This window comes from Lates calcarifer, linkage group LG18 (assembly GCF_001640805.2).
Source record: "Lates calcarifer isolate ASB-BC8 linkage group LG18, TLL_Latcal_v3, whole genome shotgun sequence".
NCBI classification, from domain to species: Eukaryota; Metazoa; Chordata; class Actinopteri; family Centropomidae; genus Lates; species Lates calcarifer.
This window is the reverse complement of record NC_066850.1, coordinates 12,095,173-12,120,270: the sequence shown is the minus strand read 5'-3', so window position 1 is coordinate 12,120,270 and position 25,098 is coordinate 12,095,173. Positions and strand designations below refer to the sequence as shown.

Sequence of the window (25,098 nt, the reverse complement as noted above, 5' to 3'; positions counted from 1 at the left end):
AAAACTGTTCCTCCAACATATACCTTCAAAATGTCAAGGGAGAAATAAAACGGCACTGTTTTGAGCTAGATGACCGTGTATTTTTCATTTTATCCAATAAGCGTTTAAAGGGTCTCAAAAGTCCAACAGTAATAGAACTTTCTGAGCATGAAATACTTCAATGTAAGCAAAAAAAGATAAAAAAAAAAAAAAATCACCACCTGATGCCAAGTGGAAACTCCAACTCTATTCTAAGACTGACTGTTTCCCAGCCAAATACAAACATTTTGGTCTTCTTTGATCATCTATGTTTGAACAACTAAATAATACATTTGAAGTGGTCATGCTTCATAGGCTCACAGCCTTGGCACTTAGGCTGAACTAAACAACCTAAGGTGCTAATTCATGTATCACTGGGTGACATCTTAGCACCGCTGCTGTCTGCCCCACCTTTGAACTACACATCAGATGACTGTTTTCAATTATACAAATTAGGCTGACTTAAGGGGGGCCTTGATCACACTCGCATCCAAATATGCAGAGAGATCACACACGCCAGGCATCCCGAGCGGGAAATGGTCTGGGACATTGTAAAATAGATCTGTGCTGAGGGAAATGAGCCAAGCAGCCGAGATTGCCACTATGCTCCTTTAAGGCTCTTTCCCACTTGTGTTAATGTCTTTCCAGTGGTGCCTTCAGTTTTTCCCCCTGCCAAAACCATTGAGCCTGCTTGATCAGCAGCTGCTTGGAGGAATGAAGCCCTGTTAGCCCCAGTATCCTCCTCCCTCCCCCCTGCACTTCCTATAGGGGTTGAGAGGCCGTCCTCCTCTCCCCTACCTTGTGGTGGGTTATTACAGCATATAGCAAGACACTGCTGGACGTACATGCATGCAAGGATGAGCAGCTACACTCACAGGCATGCTCAGTGCACACATCCATGTGCACACAAGCATTCCGACATCTATCTGAGGGAAGCTAAAGCCCTAAAATGCACCAGATGTTTGTGTTTCATCTGCAGGAATGGCTTCCCCTCGTCTTTTTCATCCTCTTGTTCACTCTCGTCACTGAAAAGTCTTAGGCCAACAGGAATCAATGGCTCAAACGACACCTCATGTTTCGGCTTCTCAGTGGCAAATTACAGTGCCCTCGCCTAAGCGGCGGCGTTTGAAGGAGAATCACTCTGTTTCCTCACTTCTCTGAAAAGGGACTTGGCTGTTCAGGGGAGTGAGAGGCAGACATTGGTTTTAGGAGGCCATTATCGTCACGTGATGCTCTGACCTCTGTCAAACGCTGCATTGTGTGAAACTGCTGATGCCGATACACCAGGGGCACCGAACTGCACAGACACATACAGACACCCGCGCACACGATAGTGCTGAAATCAGCTCGAAAACACTTTCACAAAGAGAAATCACAAATCGCTGAACTCAATCCTCTAGCACAGTTTAGGCATGCTAGTGCAGAATATATGAGAGTAAAAAAAAGGTAAATAGAGGAGACAGTATTGGTTTCTGCACGCTCCGCTGATCTATTATGGCTGCCTGTTTATTCAAACCTTCATTGAAACATGGGAAATGCACGACATGCCTGAGGTGAATGCAAGGGAGGTGAGTGGCTAATGTTAAAAAACAAACTCTTTTAATGCTCTTTGTGCCCCACACGCCTACATAATTTCCCCAGGCAGCAGTGATGGTGTCATTACATGCAGTATCTCCTCTACTCCCACACACACTTTACTGTCCCACTCATCCCCCACTATCACCTGCCGTGTGACATATACCAGGCATATAGGGTCCATACATATGTCCATATGATACCAACTCAGCATCTTACATGGCAGTGAACATGCAAGGCATGTTTTAACGTAGAGTGGCTTCTAAAACAGTGCTGGGCAGGCAAATCTATCACTCTACAGATAACATGCCAATTCAGACATTAAAGAACGCATTTGCTGGAAATGTTTCATTTAACAATTTGAAGTTTTATTTTTTATGGGTCAAAACCCGACATTCTGTTTCACAGGGTTTTTCACACTTGCAAGACAAAACTCTGGGACAAACAACCAATTTCAGTCTTTCAATTAAAGTTTTTCAAAATTGAGAACAGAAATTTGCCATTTGCCATTGCCTTCAGATGAAAATAAACAATTTGAAATACTGTAGAGAAACATTGTAGAAGCTTAAGTGACATGTTGCTGTCACTACTGGGATTACATATGAATAGCTCACTACTTTCAGGATATTTTGCATGTCATGCCTAAACATGCAACAAACTTTTGGTTAGGTTAGGGTTTAAATGACGAAGTGTGAAATTACACAGACAAAAAAAGTGTATTGATAACACGTAAAATTACCTAAGGCAACAGCCATGATATTCATATGCCATTTGTACAGACATGCCTATAATACAGAATTAATTCCCTCTTAAAGGGTACATTTTCAAGTCTGTTGCACTTTTTGACCTAGGAAGTTAAACCAAGTGTCCCCCACCCACACACACACACCTCTCACCTGCCAGGTTCTTGCACTATTTTTCTTTTTGCCATGAAATTGGCAAATTTGAAAGATACTGAATATCTGTGCAAAAATACCAGAAGTCAGCAGCTTCGATCTCAAATACTCTGTATCAGTTTTTGCCTTTAAAAGTCCACTGAACCCTACGGCAGCAGAAGGTAAATGGGAATGGGGGAAGGGGCGTGAAAAGGTGGGGGGAGGAGGGAGATGAGGCCAATTGGATTTCAGCAGGATGTAGGAGTGGAAGCACGGACTGAAGGATGGAGGGAATTCTGCAGTATAAAGGCGGGATGAATTAAAAAGTGGAAATGTGGGCTGAATGGATGGATTGGATGAAGGGCAGATAGATGACGGTTTAAATGGATGATTGGTGGCATGGGCACTAAGAGTCAGAGTGTGTGTGTGTGTGTGTGTGTGTGTGTGTGTGCTCTCCAGAGGTGCAGATTAGATCACTGTTATGACTGCACAAGCCCTCAGGACACAGCAGATAAACATCAACAGATAACCTACACATTTATTCCCACCTCTGCACCATCCTCACTTCCTGCCTCTATTTCCCCCCTCTCCACTCTGCTCTGATGCATACATCCTCTACTTCCATCCATTCACTGTCACCAGTTCTTCTCCTTTTTTCTTTTTTTTCTTTCTTTCTTTCTTTTCTTTTTTTTACTCCAGCTCTTGTTCTTTTCCTGTCCTCTCTAACTACATCTGAGAGTCCCGGGGCGGTGCACTAGATCACGCTTCTCAATAAACCCGTCAAGCTCTCCTCTGCACTCCCCCTACCCGCCGCCCCATCTCCCCCTAGCTTTCCGAAACACAATAACAACAACTCTGAACGCCCCTCCCAACAATACTCCCATCGATCACTTCGCTATCTGGAGCACACACATCTATCACTACCGGGGAGTTTACCGCAGGCCCAGTGCCCACTGAGGGTCCTATTGCTATGCTCTCTGTAGCTTTGCAAATGTTTTCATGTCATGGACCCCAAATCGACAAACAGTGTGCTCCAAAGATCACAATTTGATAATGTTTGCCCAGGAAACATCATGAAGGGACGGCATTTGTTGTTTTTGATTTGGCTCAATTGTCCTCACCAATACATAAAGTTACAATAAGGTAGAAGAAAACCTATTAGAGGGGTAAGAATAAAAAGGGCTTCTCTTATGTTTTAAAGGATGATCTATAGACTGCAAAGTCATACATGGGTTGGCAGTTTCAGCAGTTGGCTACTTACATCTCAGTAACTTAAATCTGAGAGCTTGGTTCGATGCTAATACTCCCAAATCAGGCACACCTGGTTTGCTTGAATGCTGGACTTAAATGATGAATGATGTACCAGATTTGGTGCAGCATTTAGACCGATGTGAATGGAGTGTATGGAGTGTATGGGCTGACGCCGCCCCATAGCTCAGCAGAGTGCTGCTAACTGGACCTGATTCTCAAACCTAATTGGCCCATGGCAATGCCTGAGAAACGAATTCAAATCTGGAAGCAGTTCATGCTGGCTTGTGTTTGGTTGAGCATGCCGACACATGGCCAGAATCGGCTTGACTTGGCATAGTATATAATGCCTAAGGGTTGTAGGCTAGATGCTAACATTTTATTGTATAGCATGGAGCTAAGGTACAACAGCAACACTGTCCAAAGATGAAAGCCATGACTTTTGGTGAATTGGTAGAAGTTTATAGAATCAAAAAATAAAGAATCAAGAATATTTCAGGTTAGCAACTGCAAATCCATTGACTGTTCTTTGATATAAACAGTCACTCACTATTTAAACAGGTGAAGGAATTTTAAACCAGCTTTTCATGATGTACATTTTTATCCATCTGCTTCATAAAATTTACAGTCTTTGGTTGCAACTTCACATCTGATGTTATTCAAATGACCCAGTACCTGTGTTAGCAGATATTGCAGGTATATGAATGATTTTGGCATTTATGTTGACACTATTTGACCAATGTGCTAATCTCCCCAAACTGTACTTTGCTCTAAAACTCCTGGGATGTGTTTGGTAAGAGGAGAGAAAACGGAGAGGTGGTCTAGTCTGAGGAGAAGGAAAAAAACCTGTAACAGAGAGATTGTGCAGAGTTGGACTCCACAGGGAAGAAAAAGGCAGGTCGGGCAGAGACGAGCAGCAGCTCTCTGACATCCTGTTTTTGCCCCCCCTTGCATTACAATTCATTCTCTGCGCGAGTCAAGGTTAGACCTGACAGCTCTGCAACTGTGTATGGATATGTGTGTTTGTGTGTCTGTATGTGTATTTGTGTGCTCACGTGTATGTTTTGCAGCGTCCATATAAAACAGATGGGGAGGATGGAAATGAAGAGAGTCAGACTGAGAAGAAAAGACTAGACAGAGAGATTTATGGGTAGGAACAGACTATGCTCTGTCGGCAAGGCTGGGCGGCACCTTAAGGTTTGGGCGGGAAAAACTCAGATTAGTCCCTCATGCACGACTGGAGGTTTGATTCCTTGTTAGATTCCATTATAAGGTCAGGCCAGAAGGTTTTTGGAGGCTAATGGACTGTCGTAATAGTCATTTTTATGTCTTTGACTTGAATATTTCATCACTAAGGAAAAGGAAGTAACTGATAACTGTGCCAGAATTTTCTTTTGACACGATTGAAAAGCTACTGCAACAGAATCTAGACCTTCTGACCCTTAAACTCCACTGAGTTCAAAACAAACAGAATTTTCTTGAGTGGGTGAGAAACTCCCTTTACACAACCAGACACAGGTTTCACTTTTATCTTTTATCTTTTTTTTTAGCGATAAGGCAAATCTGATTTATTTAAAGAGGCACTGTTTATTGGCCAGTTCTATCAGTGTAGACCCTAACCCTAACCCCTAAAAGTCAGTTTCTCTCCCACACACTATCATAAATATAAACAAGTACCACTGAGGTCAAGGAATGGGTGGGTTTCCATTTCAAACACTACAGCTGATTGAAACTACCCCCTACTCCTTCTGCCAGCATTTAAAGATATGTTAAAAGAAGTAATGCATCATCTCCCATTAAAGATTCTAGTTTTCCCACCATCTCACTGATACCACACACAACAATAATTCAATCATTCATTAAAATGATTGCATTTGCTGCTCTATATTTTCAGTGTCTGGTTATATATCTTTTCCTGGCAAACATCTTGTAGGGAGCAGGAAGTGACTCATGATTCATAATTATGACTTGTTTTGAATAAATTGAAGCAGATCTGGATTGTTAGCATGTGCATGAGCAGACATAGAAATGAGTGCTAGTTGAACTTAATCATCCATAAATCCAAGGAAAAAGACTTCATAGCACTGGTCACACTGTTGGTTTGACAAGTGAAAGGTGCCAAAGAAAATAACCAATTAGCACCAAAGAGTGAAACAAAATCAAACAATAAGGACATGGAGGATTATCTCTTTAAGAGGCAAAAACAGCTGCCAATGTGGAATGAAAACCAGGGTATGATTTGAGCTGCTGGAGCTGCTCTGCACACTGATAGCAGGTGGTGCCGACCTTTCTGAGACCTTTGACTGCCATGTGATCACAGCCTTGAAGTTTCTGTGCAGTCTAATGTCATTCGGCCGGCTCTCACGTGGTCCAACAGCTGCACTCATGCAAGCTAATCAGCCCAACAACTGTACGCTGAAATCCGGCATGTGCACATTCTGCATAAGAGAAAAAATTTGAAGGCCAGAGGTGATTAAAAAGGTTGAATACCAGAAATTGAGATGCCAGAATTTCCTGGGCATTCTTCCCCAAACGTACTGCCATTTCCCCAAGATTCTGAACATGTGTGTGCCTGTATTTGTGTACTGAGGACAATGATGCTTGTCATAAGTAAATACTGAAGTCTGACCCCCGAAATGACACTATTATAGTAGCATAACTTATCTGATTAATTTTCTGCTATTCTTTAAGTTTATTCTAGTTATGTTTCATACTAAAATGGTAGTTAAGCTTTGTAGAAAAATAATTTTCAGAATAAATAGAAGGAAATCTATGCAGGTGGCAGGTGTTGTTGCATCTAGTCACACACACATGAAGAACTACTGCCTTGGAAAAGCTTGATGACGAGACAAATGCTGCATTTCAACCACTGTTACTGTTACTAAACATCCAAGAACAGTGCTCTCAAACTTCATACAATCAAACAACACATTAAAATGGCTGCATGCACTGCCACATCATTACTATAAAGATGTCAGACAGTCCCATGTAACCACTTGGACTTATTCAAACCAGAGCATATTCTTAAAAACATAGGAAATGATAGTACACCTCAATGATAATGGACTTACTGCTGTGTTAAAAATATATTTTGGTACAACACAGAAGAAAGAGAATAAAAATCACCTTTTAACAGCTTTGCTCTGTTTAAAATCAACCTTCATTTATGGTGATAGATAGCGTTTTCCCAGGGAAAGAGTTGTATATTTCTGGAAAGTAATAATTTAAAAATCACGGTAAAACCCTCAACCCTAATGATTAGCGAATAATACCGCCAAGTAACGCAGGTAAGTCTATCCCTCTCTGTAATTCTGATTGCTCTTTTAGCTGAACAAGAGCCTGAGTCCACGAATGTTGCTCCTAATCCCAAATTCCTCTCCTTCTCCACAATAATGAGCTCCTCTCAGACTCAAGAGTTGACAGAGGTAAAGCATTTAGCACGCTTGAATGGAGAAAGAGGGAGAGAGTGGGAGTGCTGAGAAAAAGAGAGGAAGATACAGGCCAAAGAGGGATAAAGCGAGGGATGGGGGAAGAAGGGGTAGAAAAAATCTACTGAGACATGCATGAGGTAAGCTCTCCCTCTGGCAAGGCAGAGTAATGCTGCTGCACAGTACAAATGCAATGGCTGACTACTGAGGATGAGAGGAAGAAAGGAAGTAAAAGGAAGGAGAGAGAAAGAAAGAAGAAGGGGTGGTGCAGAGGAGAGATATACATAAACTGAGAGTGGAAGAGATCATCATTGTGTTCTCTTAGTCTCTTAGGATTCAGTTATTTTTCTGCCCGTCACTACAGCCCAAGGACATGATGTGAACAACGTGGGGACTGTGTGTGTGTGTGTGTGTGTCACATGGTGTGTATTCTGTGTATTTATGTGGGTGGCAATGTGTATATGCAGCAGTGAAAGCAAGTGCATGCTTCATTCGTTTCAAGGCCAAGTGATGAAATAATCCTCTCAGAAAACAGAAGACTCACACACATACACACAACTGTCATACTCACGCAGACAATCACACAAAAATACTCACTTTGCACAGTTCAGTTCATAAGGTTAAAGTGTGTGTGTATCTGTGTGTGCTGTGTGAATGTGTACTTGACTTGAAAAAGCAAACCAATGAGCTGGAGACTAATGTAGCTACTAACACGCTGTGAAAAACAAGAATCAAGGGAGATTAACAGAGAAAGTAACGCTCACCTAACCATTCAATTCATCAGTAAGATGGCATGAAGATGAAAACAACCAGAGAGAGAAGAGAGAGAGGCATCTTGAAAAAAATAGCAAGTTTTGCAGGCTTGAACGTAACATGGGTGAGAGAGAGAGAGTGATGAGATGATCATAAGCAGATCATCAGCTAGTCGAGGCTGGATACACACACACACACACACACACACATGCAGATTAAGCAAGATGCATGTTCGGGCACACAGTAAGTGCAGTAAACACAACGGCAGCATCTAACTGCCGCCATCAAATCTACACAAAAGCAGCAGTTCTACACATCCCTGGTTACTTTACATCGACTTCTTCTGTTAGTATATGTACAGCGTGTGCTACAAGCGACAACTGAGACATACCAAATGATTTGAGGGTCTGGTCTCAGTGGAAAGGCTGCTACTATTAGCCTACTATAGTCCTGGCTATATTCTAAGTAAATGGATATCCCCCTCTTTGCTGAAGAGCATTAGTTATGTTGTTAGCATCCACCTGCTAATGCTCCCATGAGGATTTGGAGATGTCAGTGGCTGAAACTCATGGAGCATCTTGTTGAAGCCTGTGATTTTCTGACATTCTCAGCTAAATGGGTATTTAGTATTGGGGAAGTAAGACGCTCACCCTTTTCATTGTCATTTCAACGCTACATGTCAGTTTTTGCTATCGCTACATAGCCAACGTTAGCATTAGAGACAGCAAAAACTTACATATAGCACCTTTCCAGCCACCTTTAAAGCCAAGAATGAAACCTGCAGTTGTAGCATGCTAACAAGTCAGTGGTTGTTTTACTGGGTTAAAATATATTTCATTATTGAATATTACTGTACTAGCAAACTATCTAGCCTGCCAATGCAAACATTTTTTTGCAAACTGAGCTCTATTCTTTGACTACACAATCAAAAGTCACTTCTGTTATGATGGATTGTTATTGGTCAAAAGTGAAGATTTCCTGTCAAATTTCAGGAAAGATTTACTTATGGGGCAAGCGCTCCAACAGTGATTTTTTTTAAATAACGTGAATTTGGTGAGGAATTTAAATGTCAAAAACTCTGGTGTGACAGAGCCAACTGTCTGCCTGTTCACATTAAGAGCGCACACAAAGACACTGGCAGCAAAAACGTATGTCCAGGCCGACACAAACCTACACCCCTTCACACAATTATGACACATAAAGCTGCATGTTGACCCCATCATGTATCTATACACATGCCTCTTCATATACAGCCACACCTCTGCCATACACACACATTCACACGGAGACCCTCAGACACACGGCCGTGATACATCACCACCTACACACAGCGGTGTCAGCCACAGACAACTGCTCCTGAGCCCCAGCAGAGCAAAGACATTCATCATTATGACAACACACACACACATACACACACATTGAGAAAAAACGACATAAAACAACATTGCAGCCGGTGATGCGTGAAGACGACTCCATCACATCATATATCACACATACTGTACATGTTTCCCACCTAAATAACACTATTATGAACAAAAACAGTCATAACAGAAATGACAGAAAGGCTTCTTCTGCTGCTGCTGATATATTTCTCCTCATTCCTCTATGTATGTCTGTGTGTGTGTCATCCACACAAGAGAGAATGAAAAGCTCTCTCTCTCTGTTGCTTGGGAGAAAGATAAAACCACCACCACTACTGACTCTCCTTTTTTCCCCTCTCATTTTCTCTTAATCTCAACATCAGATAAGACACAATTCAAATCCGACCGGCTGTCTGTCCAGGGAGTGGTACGCTGTCAAACCATCACTCCTCCGTCTTTCGCACCTTTTCCCCTGCAGATCTCCTCTCCCAGTCTGCCCATGTCAATTTTCATCCTGCTCCATCACTCGAGTTCTCAACTCTTCTTCTTTTTTCACTTCTAGGATTAGTCCAATGTAATGGTTTGATCATCACCAGAGAGGACTATCTACCTTCTGTGTAATGATTAAGATGAAATTTTTGTTTGATTACATACTTAATCAGCAATCGATCAATACTGAATTGACTGTCTCTGTGAAAATCTTCTCCGGCATTGATCTGTATCAGACCTATCAGGATCTTTAAGAATTTGAAGTGGTGATTGGAGTGGGTTCAGGTTAGTGGCTCTGGAGATGCAGCTTTCAGGTTTTTGTCCAATGTTACACAATATTTATGTAATCTAAAAAAAAACAGAAAGATTAAGGGAAATTTGTATATTGGTATATCGTGTTGATTGGAAAAATCTGCAAACACTCTTGCAATTTGACAGTTCTGTTGCTGAAATACTGCTGACTCCGCAATTCTTGTGATCACCACATTGCTTTGAGAAGACAATGGCATCAATGTCTTTTTACACAGGTAACATATCCAATCCTAAAGTATTCTTATTAATGTAGGTTTTTATTGAAGTCTGGTGGGTTTTGATCAAATGGAGTTTTAAAAGCTTTGAGGAGCGTAACATGCAGGAGAAAACACTGCACACTCCTAGTTGTTATTTTTTTATTGTTTAAGGCATTTAAACAGGATTAATGATAAACAGTAGTGGTAACAGCTTTCCACTGCTAATACTAGATGGACAAAACTTCTCACATCTCTCCCTTGAAAACCATGCGGTCTGTCCATCCCACCCCCCTCATCTAAACACACAGACAGTGGTATACATGCCTCATGAGAACCCTATGTTGTCTGTCACAGGACCCTCTCAGCTGTTGGGTTCATGATTTGTGTCCTTTCAGGCTTAGTGGGGGGGGGGGGGGGGGGGGGGGGGGGTCAGGAAGGGGAAGTGAAGGGATGAGTGGGTGGGGTGGTCATAAAGAGAATCAGTAAGATATACATTTCCCACTCTGAAAGAAGCAACGGGTTGTCTGTGTGGGAGGCAGCTTGTGTACAAATGGCAAGAATGTGCCATTTTCAAGCATTATTGTGAGTTTGTCTCGCGTTTCCCTCTGCACACTGTATACTTGTTAAAGTCAGCAACCTTGTGTTCTTGTTTACTCGGATATGAGCTACAGGGCCAGTCACTGCTGTGCAGAAATCATTGCTAAGAGCTGTATCTTCTGCAGCCCTCTAGACAGACCCAAAGAACCTTATAGTTTCGTGCCAGATGGGGATTCAACACACACATAAACAGTTGAAGGAGGTGAGGGGTCACATATTTCCCTGAGACAGACCCTATAGTCTAGGCTTCAGAGTTTGAGTTAGGGTGAAAAGTAAAGGCCAGAGGTCTTGCACCATTTTTCCTGATTCTCTCAGTTTACCCCCTTTTTATGTTTCCAGCCTTGATAGGACTGGATAGAGAGAGATTAGGCTGTTAGTTCCACTTAGTTCTCATATGATCCAATCTAATATTTGTCAAGTCTGATGTTGTCGGGGGCTGTCAGTATCAATGGGGAAGTCGCTACAGGAAGCGGCAAGGCCTGGATAGGGAATGCAGCCACTCTCAGACCTAAGCACATACATATAGGTTCAAGAAAAAAGATCATTTTGGGAATATATTGTACAGAAAAGAATAAGAGGGCCAGCGTGCAAATTACAGTGGGGAAAGAGTGTCATTAAACATGACACAAATAAAAAACCAGAAGATCCCCAAGTGCAGCGCTCATGAACTAAACAGCCGGCCTCCAGAGGCGTGTTCACGTAAATACAAAGTGTCATCTCCATAAACGCTACCTGGTTCAACCTGTCCGCCTCCTCACCGGCTGGGTAAGAGGACGCAGATAGACCTGTCTAATGCCGGCGACACATTATTCATATAACCTTCACTCCGGGGCAGACAGACCCTCGACTGGTGATGCAAGACACATCAGAAGGAAGGAAGAGAAGGGTGGCTGGAAGTATGATGGCTTCCTCGTCCACCCCCGCCAGTGGTACACGGAGGCCCACGCCATCAGAGCTGATGACACTGATTAATGAGAAAGCCGTCTCATCGCTGGAGCATCTGGGTAACAGACTACAGAGAGTCAATGGAGGGAGACTCCTCAGGGTAAAGTGCACGCACTAGGTCTTATATCATTGTGGTGTAATATGAGTAATTCCAGGATTCATGTAGTTTTAAAACATGAAACACTTGTTGATATTTTTGGATCACCACATATAGATGTTATATATATTATAGATGTTGTATATATGTATGTATATATCTATATAGTATGTGGTGAATTATTTTTTTGGTTTGTGTCCCTTTAAAAAGAAGCAGTGTCTATATGTGACTGCAAAGGTACTGATTCTATTATTTTTAAGCAACATTTGCTAAAACTATCCAGTAACTATCCAGAGCTTTCTAGTTTCTCCTAACACATTTATTACTCCTCTCCTCTCAGATCTGTGTAGCAGCCATTTTTGTGGGGTCATGTCCCCACATTAAGGTCATAGTGAAGTCCCTTCCACACACAGAGATGGTGCTATATTGCTGTTAAGAAGACCCTTGATTAAGCTGCCTTTGCTTGTTTACACTGAACCAGACAAAGCCGGCATAACACCGCCCCAGTATGTGATTTTGGGTAGTGTGTTGGAATAGCGGACCTAAGCTACTTTATACTAGTTTATTACAGTATTTACAGAACTACATGTGATACTGACAGAATCGCTCATATTCTTATGGTGAATTGTTTTTAGCCTATGCTTAAAGTGCTGGGATTTCAGTTCTTAAATGTGCCTATATAGAATATCCACAGCCTTGACTAGCTAACGATCATATAGATGATATATATAATATTTTTATTTACAGATTATATTGTATCTTTATTCTTGGTATATATTTGACATTATATTAATGGTTTATTCATGATCTGGTCTTGCAAATGACTTTTTATGATATAACTACAATATTTCTATAGCATTGTACAGCTGATCTATTATCATTACGTTTACAATGAAACACAGTATCTTATAGTTAGTCAGCTCCTCAGAATCTGTTAAAGAAAGATGTTTCTCCAGCTCCAGCTGCTGCATGATTTTGTAGGTTTTGTGGTATTTGTACATTATCTGAAAACGTCGTGCATTATGAGTCTACTACATCTGTTTTTCATAACACCTCCCACACAAACACATTCACACTTCATTACGTTCGTTCTCTTGTTTTACACCATGAGTCACCAGAAGTTAAGTGCAGCATCCGAACATTCACTGTAGACTGCACGAAAAAAGGGACCTCCATAAGAAGATGAAAGGAAGAACTACAGCGCAGTATACAATTTCTCTGCTGGCAAAAAAAAGAGCATGAGCCATCAACAACTAGGCGCTGTGAGCTGAGGAGACATAAGTGGGACGTGCACTGTGGAAAAAAAAACGCATGACCATGATGTCGGGATGAAACCTCCCTTTGTCCCTAGTCTAGAAATTCCGGAGTTTAACTGAATTACAGCAAATCCAATTGAAACGCACGGGATACCAGTCATCCATGCATTCCTGAATGCTCTCAAAAAGCCTCTGTGTTGCTCCTCTCTCCTGATCACTGTGTATTTTTTCTGCTTTCCGGTGCATTTCACCTCATCCAAGTATCCAAAGTGTGGAGGATAACACGCGATGAGGGCGCAAAAAAACCCGCCTCTGGTGGAGTTAAATCAGTCGCATGTGACTGAGATCTCTCCTGTCCTCCACCCTGCGCTTTCCGAACCAGCACAGAGAATAACAGAGAGATCGTCCCAGTGGTCTTTACGTGTCTCGTGGTGCGCTCCCACAGCCGGCTGCACAGTCCCGAACAGCACCGCTTCCAACCCAGCAAGACCCAGAAGAAATTAGAATGGGCGGCTGCCGCAAATCACAGCAACTTCCCCTCCTCTATTCCGCGGAGCGAGCAGGGACGCCGATGCTCTAAATGCTTTTAAGAGTCGACTTGACGGGCTACAACAATTTGACGACGTGCAGCAGATTCTACAGCTTCATAAAGACAAGGTTTATTCACGGCGGTAGCATTAATTCCCCCCCATAATGGCGTTCATTCATCACCATCCTGTCTATAGCTGATAACAGCCCCGGGCGCTCCTGCGATCCCCGTGCCGTTTATCGACGGATATTAATACAACAAGCCATAACTAACACAATAACACACACGTACAGTCACACCGGCTATAGCGTTAATTTTGACCCCGATTCCAGTCACACATCCAGCAGCAGAGCAACATTTCCACATCGGACAGCTGCTTTTCAGGACAGTGAGAATCACACACAAAAAAGCAGGAATCACAAGCGGAAAAGAGAAAAAGACAAATAACTCACATTCTGTCTCCGGGAACAAGCAGGCGGCTCTCCACCATCATATCAGGCAGAAAATCCAGATTGTAGGACGAAGTCATGTTGCCTGCCTGCCCTGTGTATGTGTATGTGCGTACAGTATCGCGTGTGTGTGTGAGTGAGTGAGTGTGTGTGTATATGTGTGTGTGTGTGTGTGTGTGTGTGTGTGTGTGTGTGTGTGTGCGCCTCCGCCGCTGTGCGCCCTGCCTGATAAATAAAGCGTCGCTCTCGCCCAAACTGCGCCTGGCCGCGGAGACGGAGAGGGACAGGTGCAAGAGCCGAGGCCTCCCCAAAGGCAGTGTAGCCAGCCGCACACACTCTGTCCGCATCCAGCAGTTGTCACATTCTCCTCTTCCTCTCCCCCATTCGCTTTTTTTCCTGCTGGTTTTCTTCCGCCGGTCCTGTCTGAAAATCCGCTCCGCAACAGCGCAACTGACGGACTGTTGGAGAACCAGGTGCCGAGTCGGGGAGGCGTGGCGCATAACGCTGCAGCTGATCTTTAACTATTAGGTCTCCTCAGTCATAGATGTGTCCTCAGTCAAACAGAGCATGTCATCATTATGGGCACAGATGCCCCCAATCTGATCATATTCTTTAAAACAGAAGGTGCTTCACCACATACTCTAAATCATTACCCTTATTCAAGACGCATATTGATTCTAAGTATCTGCCTGTCAGGATAGTTTAACTATGAAATATCTTTTTTTTTTAACAGACAACCATTCGCACCATATTAAACCAGCAAAACCAATGGACATTTTAACTCATTTCAGTTTAGTCATTTATGAGTATCATTTAAAAGATGCTGATATCTCTGTCATTACCTTTAACAAGTCTACAGTGTGCCACAAAAGGGACAATTTGTTCCTCCTCACAAGGACATTTCCTAAAAACCTGCTAAAACTGTAATGACATACACTGTAGAGACAATAACTGATGACTGGGAATTAGGAACTGTTATAATTTAGACCAGGATCTTTTAAAATCAAGTTTTTCTTATTGGTCTGATGTTATTTGTCTGTAAAATCTCAACCAGGTTTACTGGTTAAAATATTAAATAAATTTGGATCATGCCAGATTTTTGACATTTTTGACAAATATCAGAACTGTGGGGGAAAAAAAAAACAAAAACCTCATTCATTTCAGTGAGGCCACTGTTGCCCCTCTTCCACCGAGGTAGTTTAAGGACCAGTTCAGAGCCGGAGCCTAACCTAAAACCAGTTTTTGCCACAGCTAAAAACCGGCTCTTGTTCAGGAAAGCTGGTTTGAGAGTGGCACCAACACTTTGCTGGTCTAGAACCAAGAGCATCTTGGACAGGATTATCATCACCACAAGACCAACTAAACCTTCATAACGGCTATTTCAAAAAAACTGGAAATGTTCAAAATCAACATGGATGCCAACAAAGACTCGCAAAGCCAAGAGCAAACATTTGTAAAGAGAAGAAGTCTGACGTTGTTGTTGTGCTAGAGTTGCTGGGAAAGCAGATGTGTATACAGATGTTTGCACTGATGTAATGATGTGGGTCTATGATGGCTCTATAGCCTGTGGAAAAGCAGTTTGCAAGCTGAAGTAGTTGAAAACCAGCACTAGCACCCAAGTTCATGACGGTGAACCACTGCATTTTTTGACAAATCTATTACTCAAACTGGCCTCCCTGGATCGTACTTCATAATCTCACCAGTACCTGAAACAACACACACACACACCAAACCTTTGCATTAAGGGAGCATATAAAAGTCTGGTACCAGGCCAGATTATCAGATTACTGGAATACTGCTCTGACAAAATGCAAAGTATAAGTGAAGCACTGATGCTCATACAATAAATAAATGCAATGCACAATCATGGTTCAGTGCATGTAAACTGCAGACTGTTACAATCTCACACAAGCATCAACGTGGCAACTTAATAACAACATGTCCAGTTAGGTGATTTACAATCAAATGAGTTGGCCAAATTTTAGAGTGGTGTAATTACGCATGGGGATAGCCTTGTAATAATGAACTGGTCCATAATTTGCTGCAAAATTGCTGACTCTATTTTACGCTGTGTTAATTGTGTGGATCCAGTATGCCTCCCTGTGGAACCAAAGTGGGCTTGAATGCACCCCTGTGCAGCACGTCTACCAGGTTGCCCCATTTCCTCCCTCCTCCATTGGAGAAAAGAGGGGAGGCACTCCAGTAAAATAATGAGCCTCTCTTAGACTAGAGAGAGGCGGCTCTCTGGGGGAAGAATATGAGTATCTGGGTCAATGGGAAAAAAAAGTGCTCAGTATGCACACATACAGCGGGGTAAGTGTATGGCGTGGGTGGGACTTGGCCCGCGGCTCCGCTAAGGGGTCAGCTTGCATGTTTACTTGCAAGGACTGAGGTCAGAGTATGGATGGGAAAAGGCCGATCCTACATCAGCACCTCAGGGCTCGCAGCGTCCCAGGAGTGGGGACAGCGCTGCGTGTTTCACCGCACTTGACCCCTCACAAAACAGGGGTTGAAGAGGACATTATATAACCAACTGCTGCGCCATAATCGGCTGCATTTCCCATCGCAGGCTTTGATGTTCAGGCCTGAATTGATGCTCATAGCTGCTGTTTCAGCTGATAGTTCATAATCCAGATCCAACACGTTTATAAACTGACAAGGTAATAATAAAAGAAGACGTCTCAATAATTTGTGCACCTACTATTCCCCAGCTTGTTTCCAGCAGATTTTGGATATGTCTGCATGTTTTATAGAGCTCATCCTCTAAATAGCATCAAACACAAAATCATATTTCACATTTACTCCTATGGATGTGGATCTGTGCATAAAATACATATAGTTTTGGTTTCATTTCCACATGCAAGTTTTGAGAAATCAGTCTCAGATATTTCTGCCTCCACCCTAATACAATTGAGGTGAATGAAAATCTGTGCGTCGCGCTTCAAGGTGCTTATTCCAGGTATCTCAGGTGGGTGATTGCAGATTGTCTGTCCATCTAAATAACTTCCAAAGTGCAATTTAAGCATTAAGACCTTACTCCTATATAGAAAACCAAGCTGAGAATAACGGTGCTCGCCGTACATAAAAGCCTGAAATGATAATCATCACTGAATATCACGGGCGATGATGGGAGGTATGGTGAGAAACTGCGTGTGTATGTTCCTGCGTGTTTGCCAAGGGCTTACGAACACCTGCCTCACTACATGCGGGCGTGTCAGCTGCGGCGGCAAACATGCGTCGGGTTCGAAGTGAGGAGATAGCAATGCATGTTCTCATGTAAACAATTGTGCAATAAAATCTCCTCATTTACTCTGAATACCAAACAAATCCTTCCCTCCTGTTCGCCAAACAAAATGCAGCCATCCATTAATAAAACATGAACATACTCAATTTTCAATGTAGTCATGTGAAACAAACAGCTTATGGGGGAAAATCTGGTGTTGTTTTAAAGTGCACTTCATGTTGGAGTTGCTGTATATTGTATTTAAACTGTTAGCATGTTTTTGCACTGGATTTTCTACACTTCTACAGAAAAAGCTGTAATAGGAAGGTTTCTTCCTCTAGCCCACATTGGACACGCTATATACTTAAGGTCTGTAACAGCATGACCCTGAATAACAGTATTTATTTATTTATTTTTATTTTTATTTATTTATTTTGGGGGGGGGCTTTTCACCTTTATTTGACAGGACAGTGGAGAGGAGACAGGAAACAGGGAGAGAGAGTGGGGGAGTGACACGCAGTAAGGATCCGGCCAGACCGGGAGTCGATCCGGGGACCAGCTGCTCAGGGCACTTGGGCCCATGTCGTACGCACCCCAACCATTCGAACAACAGTATTTAACAGTTAAATCTATAGAGGATAAATCCTGACCTCATGCCCTCCATATTGTGACAATAAAGCCCTGCGCACACAGTGATAATGAAGCCTTGTGCTTTGTCCCCGCTGGACCTTGGGAATCTCATTTGACTCTGAATGGTTCATGGAAAGAGAAGCACACACACACACACACACACATATATATATATATATATATATATATATATATATATATGTTAATCTCTGAAAAAGCCCAGTGTTCCCTACAGAGCCATGAGTGGATTCAGGTTAGGTGCAAGAACTTTCGAACCTGCATGTAAACATAAAGCTACTTAATGAGGACAAGTTACAGCAAGTAAGATATTGACAGTGGAGATAGTATTACAGGTAAGAGATGTCTTTAAATTTTCATTTGATTATCAGAACTGTTGTGAGTTACTGGTCAATATATAAAAAAGTCAAAAAACAAAAACAAAACACATCATCATGTCATTTACAAAGGCAACAGTTATACTATGTAAGTGTATAAGCATCTAAGCATGGAACTCAAGTTATGGTTAAACCCTCACAATAAATATATAAAAACCTCTCCTTCAGTATAGGAGTCTGGCAGGTGGTGAGAACATAATGATACATCTGCTCAGTCACCTCAAACCTTCAAATCTTGCTTTGCTGCCAACTTTTCCTGAACAGATTTCAGGAAATTATACACTGTGTTACCTCTGCTGACTGACGCCCACTGTATGCCCTTTGTGCACGCCACCGCAAACCTCCACAATTATGTCACTGCAGCTTGCTCTGTACCACCGAAAAACTGAAACATCACAGTCTGCATGTTGTTGTGAATATGCAACGCTGCTAAGTCATGCTAGCACGGATCTGATCACTTCCTCTTTCACCTAGACTAAAACAAACAGGCGATAAAGGAAGCCACCATAGTACAGTGAATGCAACAAAATGAGACACTTGCAGTCCAGAAATGCCACTGGTCGAATTATTAACAACGTCACCCTTAACTTTTCATGGCTATGTCGACTTCCAAAGGCAAACTGAAACCTTGAGACCATAAGAAAAGCATCCTTCAGGCTGTATTTCACTCAGGGCCAGTGGTCAGATCCAGTCAACATTTCACACATTGTGTTGTACCCTATTTCCTCCCTGTTGTTGCTGTTGTTCTGCTCTTTTTCCATCCTCACCCATCACCTCTCCCATCTCTCCATCGCTTCACCCTACGGCGCCATGTTCTCCCAGATCCCCCTCGTGGCAAGGTCTGCCTCTGCCCTCACTTGGTCTCCTACTTTTGCCTTTCTCGTCTCTTCCCTCTGTCTAGTTATTTCTATCTTCTCTCCGCCTTCATCTCTCTCACCTCGGGCTGGGGGGCCTCAGCTGCCCGAACAATACAAATCGATCACTTAGAAAGGAGGAGCGGAGAGGGCAGAGGAGGAGGAGGAGAAGGAGGAGGAGGAGGAGACAGGGTGGGGTGAAGAAAAAGAAAGAGACAAAGAGGCAGGACCAAAAATAGTCCGTCTTACAGCGCAAACTAAAAAAAAAAGAAGAATCCTAAAGCAGCCACAACACTGTCTATCAGAGACTGTAAACTATCATCCAGGCCTTTCTCTATGCTTCCTACTTGCATCTCACCCAGAGGAGAGGATTGTGGGTAGCTGATGGCGCCGGCTTTTCACACGTGAATATTTAATGGCCGGCTCATAAATAATTCAAAAAAGCAAGCAGCTGCATTTGAGCCTAAGTGGACATGTGAGGAGCCTGAAACCAGACAGACCCTGACTGCTACCGTTCATCCTCACCGCTCAAACACTCGGGGAGAGAACATTTTGATCAGTGTATATTTTACACTATGTATATATGTGTGTGTGTGTTTGCATATGAATCACTTCCTAAATGGAAGGATGATAGAGGTGTCCTGATCTAGTCTCATCTCTCTACTACTTTCTTATTCTGTCAAGCGCAGAGCCCGAGACTGAAAAACCAAACAAAAACAGAGATGGAGTGGATGGATACTCCCCCACATCTTTTTCTAACACTCTCTCCATCACTCTCACTGCCACTCACTGTTCAATCTTCAAATCTCATTCCTATATTTTCTCCAGCCCTACTCTCTCCTCCATTTTCATGCTTTCATCTGTCTCGCTCCCCCTCCTCCGTCACTCACTCCATTTCTCTCTCTCTGTCTCTCTCTGTCAGGTTGTTATTGGTCCTTGCTGGACTCTGGTTAGGACACTGTGTTCCAGTTAACATGAATCCCTGCTCTACCTGTGGGGCTGCAGCCTCTAAATGCTCACTGACCTGTTTTGCACATTATCTGACACAATACAAAAACTCAAACACACCACGGCTGGACTGACGTATCAGCTGCATATTTTTTTATTTGTATGAAGTCTATTGTCATCATATCAAGAATAGAATTGTGACTGAATATAATGTTCCAGCAACCAGCAATGATCGGCATCTTCAGGTTTTCGCTCTCTTTATTTACAGGCCTATGGCACTGTCACTACATGTCATGTTAGTCTAAACTTGATGATTATGAGGCAAGATCTAAAGTTATAGGGAACAACTTTTGTACGTGATTTCTGATGGGATTTATTGACATTAATTCAAGATGGACAAAGTTACCACAACTGCTGGGAAGTCTAAGTCCTGTGTAATGTTTGTGTGATCTGATTTAAAGCAACAAAGTGTAACTTTGCTGAGCAAGTGCGCCCTCTGCATCCACAAGTCATAATTAATCCTGTTGGGCTCCGAGTCTGAACAGTTAAGTGGTTTTCATGTACAGAAAACAAAGCCTATCAATCTCTTGACTGGTGTTTTTACCATCTAGTCCCACTGACTAAACTGAAAAACAGCCAAATGGTGGATATTACCCATGATCCCTTTCTCCTTCTGGAGCAGGAGGTGCTGCTGCTGTAACAATCACAGCAAAGTCTGCTGTCTGTAAAGTTTCCTGGCTGGATAAAGAGATGAACACTGGTTTTCAATGACTTCTGAGTCTTTTTAACTGATCTACAGTTCAGCATTACTCTTTAACTTGCTGGACCTGATTCCAGCAGTTTAAGCTGCTGACTATCACTCAGTTAGAGGGAGATCACACCTGCTCACCATAGTTACTTAGAGCAGGAACAGGTGGCTGAGAATGATAGAGGCTCCATTCTCCCTATTACACCTCACTGTACCATAAAAATGATTTTAAAGCTGTTATTTTAAGGTAAAAACTAGAGGCATAATGTTGCTTTAACTCTGAAAAGAAAGGTATGATTTATGACTGGTTCAAGGGGCTAAATAAACATCCATCTGACCCTAACACACACATGTACATAGACACAAACACACATACACATTCTGCGTTACAGGACATTCTGATCAAGTCCAACACTGTCGGGCAAATACCTCCTGACCTGCTTACTGACCCTCACACAGTAATGTCTGCACCGGTGGTCTCGACATGACTTAAAGTGTGGGTCCCTTTCTGTCTCTATCTCTCTCACTCACACACACACACACAGACACACACAGACACACACAGACACACACACAAATACACTTGATGTCCTCTGCCCCTGAAGAGGCCTCCCGGCTATACTGTGCTGCTGTCTGCTAGTTTTAATGGTCTCTGCTAGACTGGACTGGACAACGCTCAGCCGCATTGAAGTAGAAACATACCGCTGCTGTCGAGGGAAAACCTTGTATCTCCCAGCTCTCAGCACGATGACTCTGTGCTGGTTTTGGTTCAAGTACCGTGGTCTTTTGGGTTCATCGTGTGGAAGTTCTATCACATTTTTACAACCCTATAGTGGACTGTGGCAAGCTTTGAAGTACAGTAAAGTTGCAGTGTTGTCATAAAACCGTCGTCATAACTTTTAAAAGCGTCACTCCACTGATCACGATTGTTGTAGTTCACCTCATCACAAAGCAATACACACTTAATCTTAATTTTTTTGTACTGTATACTGACGAGAAACTGTAGGACAGAAGAAAAAACAAGAATATTCCTACCAGTTCACGTGTGTTTACTTAACGATCATCAAAAATACTTCAACAGAGAGTTATACATTCTGACTCTGCTCAGTATGGCGCTATTGAACAAAATAATCACATGGAGCGAAGCTTTAAATTCAAAAGCATTTAAAACCACCTGGTGTAAATCTGGTCTATTTCACAATTAAACTTTTGTACCCAGTAAACTGTCACTGCCACTAATCCCTCTCACAGTGCAGAGAACCCTAAAAAACAAGGTATCCTTAACGGCAGCAAGCTGTCACAACTTAGCGCTGGCATATTAAAAATGTCAAACAGCTACCTCTTGCTGCCATTTGGGGCCACTCATGCGCAAAAAAATATTAAACAAGCCTAAACATATTAAAATTGGGAGTATTTGACATGTTTTCTATTGACAGCAGCTACCGTCTATAAACTGTAATAGATGGAAAAATCAGGTATCTCCAAAATGTTGCTTTTCGGCAACTAAAAAAAGTGTAATTAAACACAAGAAATGTTCTTGTGTTGTAGCACGGTCTAACAGTTACCAGCTCCTCAGTGCTGTTTCAGGTGGTTGAAAACTGAGTTTGATGCAATGATGCAGCAGAGCCGACTCCATCCTGTTTGATGACATCACACCAAAGATTTTGAGGTTACTTGATCTATGTCAGCAAAAAGTGTTTACGCCCCCAGCTAGTGCAAAGCACATTCAGCTCCCCCTGTCACTCTTCATACTGTTAGCAAGTCAAGTAGTTGCTACTGAGCTAGCTTATTACAGAGCCATGGCCCCTGATACCTTTCCCTCTATGATTTTTAATATGTGTAAGAGGTGGGGACAGGCTCTCTGTAGAGTTTAATTAGCCTGAGAAGTAGAGGAACAAAAATTCTTAATGGGGCATCTGTGAAATGAAAACCCTGCTATATCTGGAGATACGGGGTTTTAGCTGGACAGGGTTTAAAAAATACACTTGTATAGAGCGGTTCAGATCTGCAAAAAGTGTAATGGCATTAGATGTGGTGCTACTGAGTCACACAGTAAACCTCCAAAGCTGCTTTAAGTTGCACACAGTGCAGTGATTTCTCCTCTCAATGCAAATGGAGGATGGAGGGATATTCTCCGGCCACTCAAAACACTGTCCGCTCCACCTGCAGTGCATCGGAGCGCGGTCCAACTGTAATTGGCCATCGCATCGGTGACAGGGAGAGGCCCTTCATTCATCACCCCCCCGCCCCATCTCCATTCGTCTCTCTCGGCCCCTTCGTCGCCAACTCCGACCAATCTCTCCCTCACTTTCCAATTTCTCCCCCTGCCTTCGCTCCACCCCCCCGTCCTCCCTCTCCCTCCCCTCTTTCCTCCACCTCTGTCCTCCTTCTCCTCCCTCTCCTCCCTCCCTCTCTGCTCCTTTTCCTCATTAAAGTGGGACCCAGGCAGTAGCGGTCACTGCCTCTCATTTATTTTCATTTGAAACTGGTGCAGCTCCACTGATCCTCTGGGGCTGCAGGAGAGAGAGCAGGATGGTGTCATTCTGATAACAACCGGCACACACATACACACCCTCACACATCCTTACACACACATGCACACACATACACAGATGTACTGTACGTGCACAGATGCACACACACACACACACACACACACACACTCAGAAAAATGGAGGAATACAACACATCACCCGCACATGCTATACACACACAATGGAAGGAAACCACTTTCTAATACACTCATGCACAATCAAACACACACACACACACACACAAAGGGAGGTGTATACACATCCGCCCGCAAATAGATGCACTTTCACACCCATTTCAATTCATTTCACGCACATATTCACACATTTCATGTACCTGCAAGCTCCTGTGCTCTGTTCCCTCCCTCCTCTTTCACATATGCAACCCCCCCCCCCTCCACAAGCCCCCACCCCTGCCACAAAGCCCCCACCCCTTGATTGTGTGATTGTGTGAAGGTGATGATAGCAGGGTGTGAATCAGGGGCCGATAAACCTGCGCCCATTGTCACCTGTATGATTGCGAGTATCGATCTGCGCCAGGGTGTGCTGTGCATGCGTGTGCGCGTGCCAGTGCCTGCGCCCGCATGCCCTCACTTCCTGTACGTGTGTGTCCATGCATTGTATTAGAGTCGTGTTGAGAGCAGCCCCACGCCTGACACTCTTTGATTGAAAAGGTGCTCGGCAGATTAAATCGTTGTAGCGGAGACGAGGTGCGCTCCCTTCGCCGAGGCTGTGACGGCTGGTTTAGCAGGTTCAAGAAGGCTGGGGGGGGGGGGCAGATGGGGGAGGAGGGGGACTGAGGCTGTTTTAATGCCCATTGCCCTGACCCATCTGGGGAAATGAGAGGGAGAGGCAGTGACTCTAAACCAACGGTCATATCTCTAATAGAAGACTAATATCCTTCACACCATTAGATAGGCACACTGTGCGGCGTAAGTGGGAGGGGACGCTTGGTTTAACTGCCAGTACACCCAGAGGACAGACAGGAAGAGGGAAGAGGAGGGGTGGAGCAAAAAGATACTAGTATCAACTCACAGACACTCTGATGATCTGAACTTTCACCAGGCTTCCTCACACACTTACTCTCCTACTTCCGCACATACAGCACAGACTGTGAGTCGACAGACAGTGACATATGTGTTGCTCTTACTTCGGCACATTGGATTTGAAGTGAAACAGTGACTCCATGGACCGCACTTTCATAAAGTTAGAGGACTCGTGAGAGACAGATTAAAAATGACCTGGCAAATCGATGCTGCGGTGGCTGAGGTACCTTGACTGCTGGTTCCTGGTATGAGTGCAGCTCAGCTTAGCAACATCTTTTCCTTAGACCCTCGCTGCATGGTACACATCCACATGCTTCAAACTCTACCCCCTGCTTTGTAATGCAACCTTGAAAATTTGCAGTCACTGAGCCAAAGCCAAGATACTGAAGCAACATTCCCTTCAGGTCAACAAACAACATTATACAACTGTATTTACAGGCTGTGGGCTCTCCAAGTGACTAGTAAACTGATCTTAATGTGTAAATCAGTAGACTTCCCCTTTCAGCTTTAATTTGAGGGTGCTTTTTTTCGTACACTGCCCACAGTTTTATGGGACAAGAATATATTGAGAAAATGAAAATAAACTTTAGAAAG

At 43.2% G+C, this 25,098-nt stretch overlaps 1 protein-coding gene across 27 annotated transcripts in view; it reads right to left on the bottom strand.

Annotated features, from left to right (window-relative positions):
• Positions 1 to 25,098, bottom strand: part of celf2 (cugbp, Elav-like family member 2) — a 190,934-nt gene that overhangs the window by 110,250 nt on the left and 55,586 nt on the right. For 4 of the 27 annotated variants that reach the window (XM_018694909.2, XM_051077746.1, XM_018694912.2 and 1 more), the window contains exon 1: positions 14,133 to 14,896. The exons of 4 other annotated variants lie outside the window; for them this stretch is intronic. In XM_018694909.2, coding sequence (XP_018550425.1) covers positions 14,133 to 14,629 — 497 coding nt within the window. In that variant the 5' untranslated portion in view covers positions 14,630 to 14,896. Of the gene's footprint in view, positions 1 to 14,132; positions 14,902 to 25,098 lie in introns of those variants that run through there. 19 more of the 27 variants (XM_018694920.2, XM_018694913.2, XM_018694914.2 and 16 more) reach the window with 14 other exon arrangements.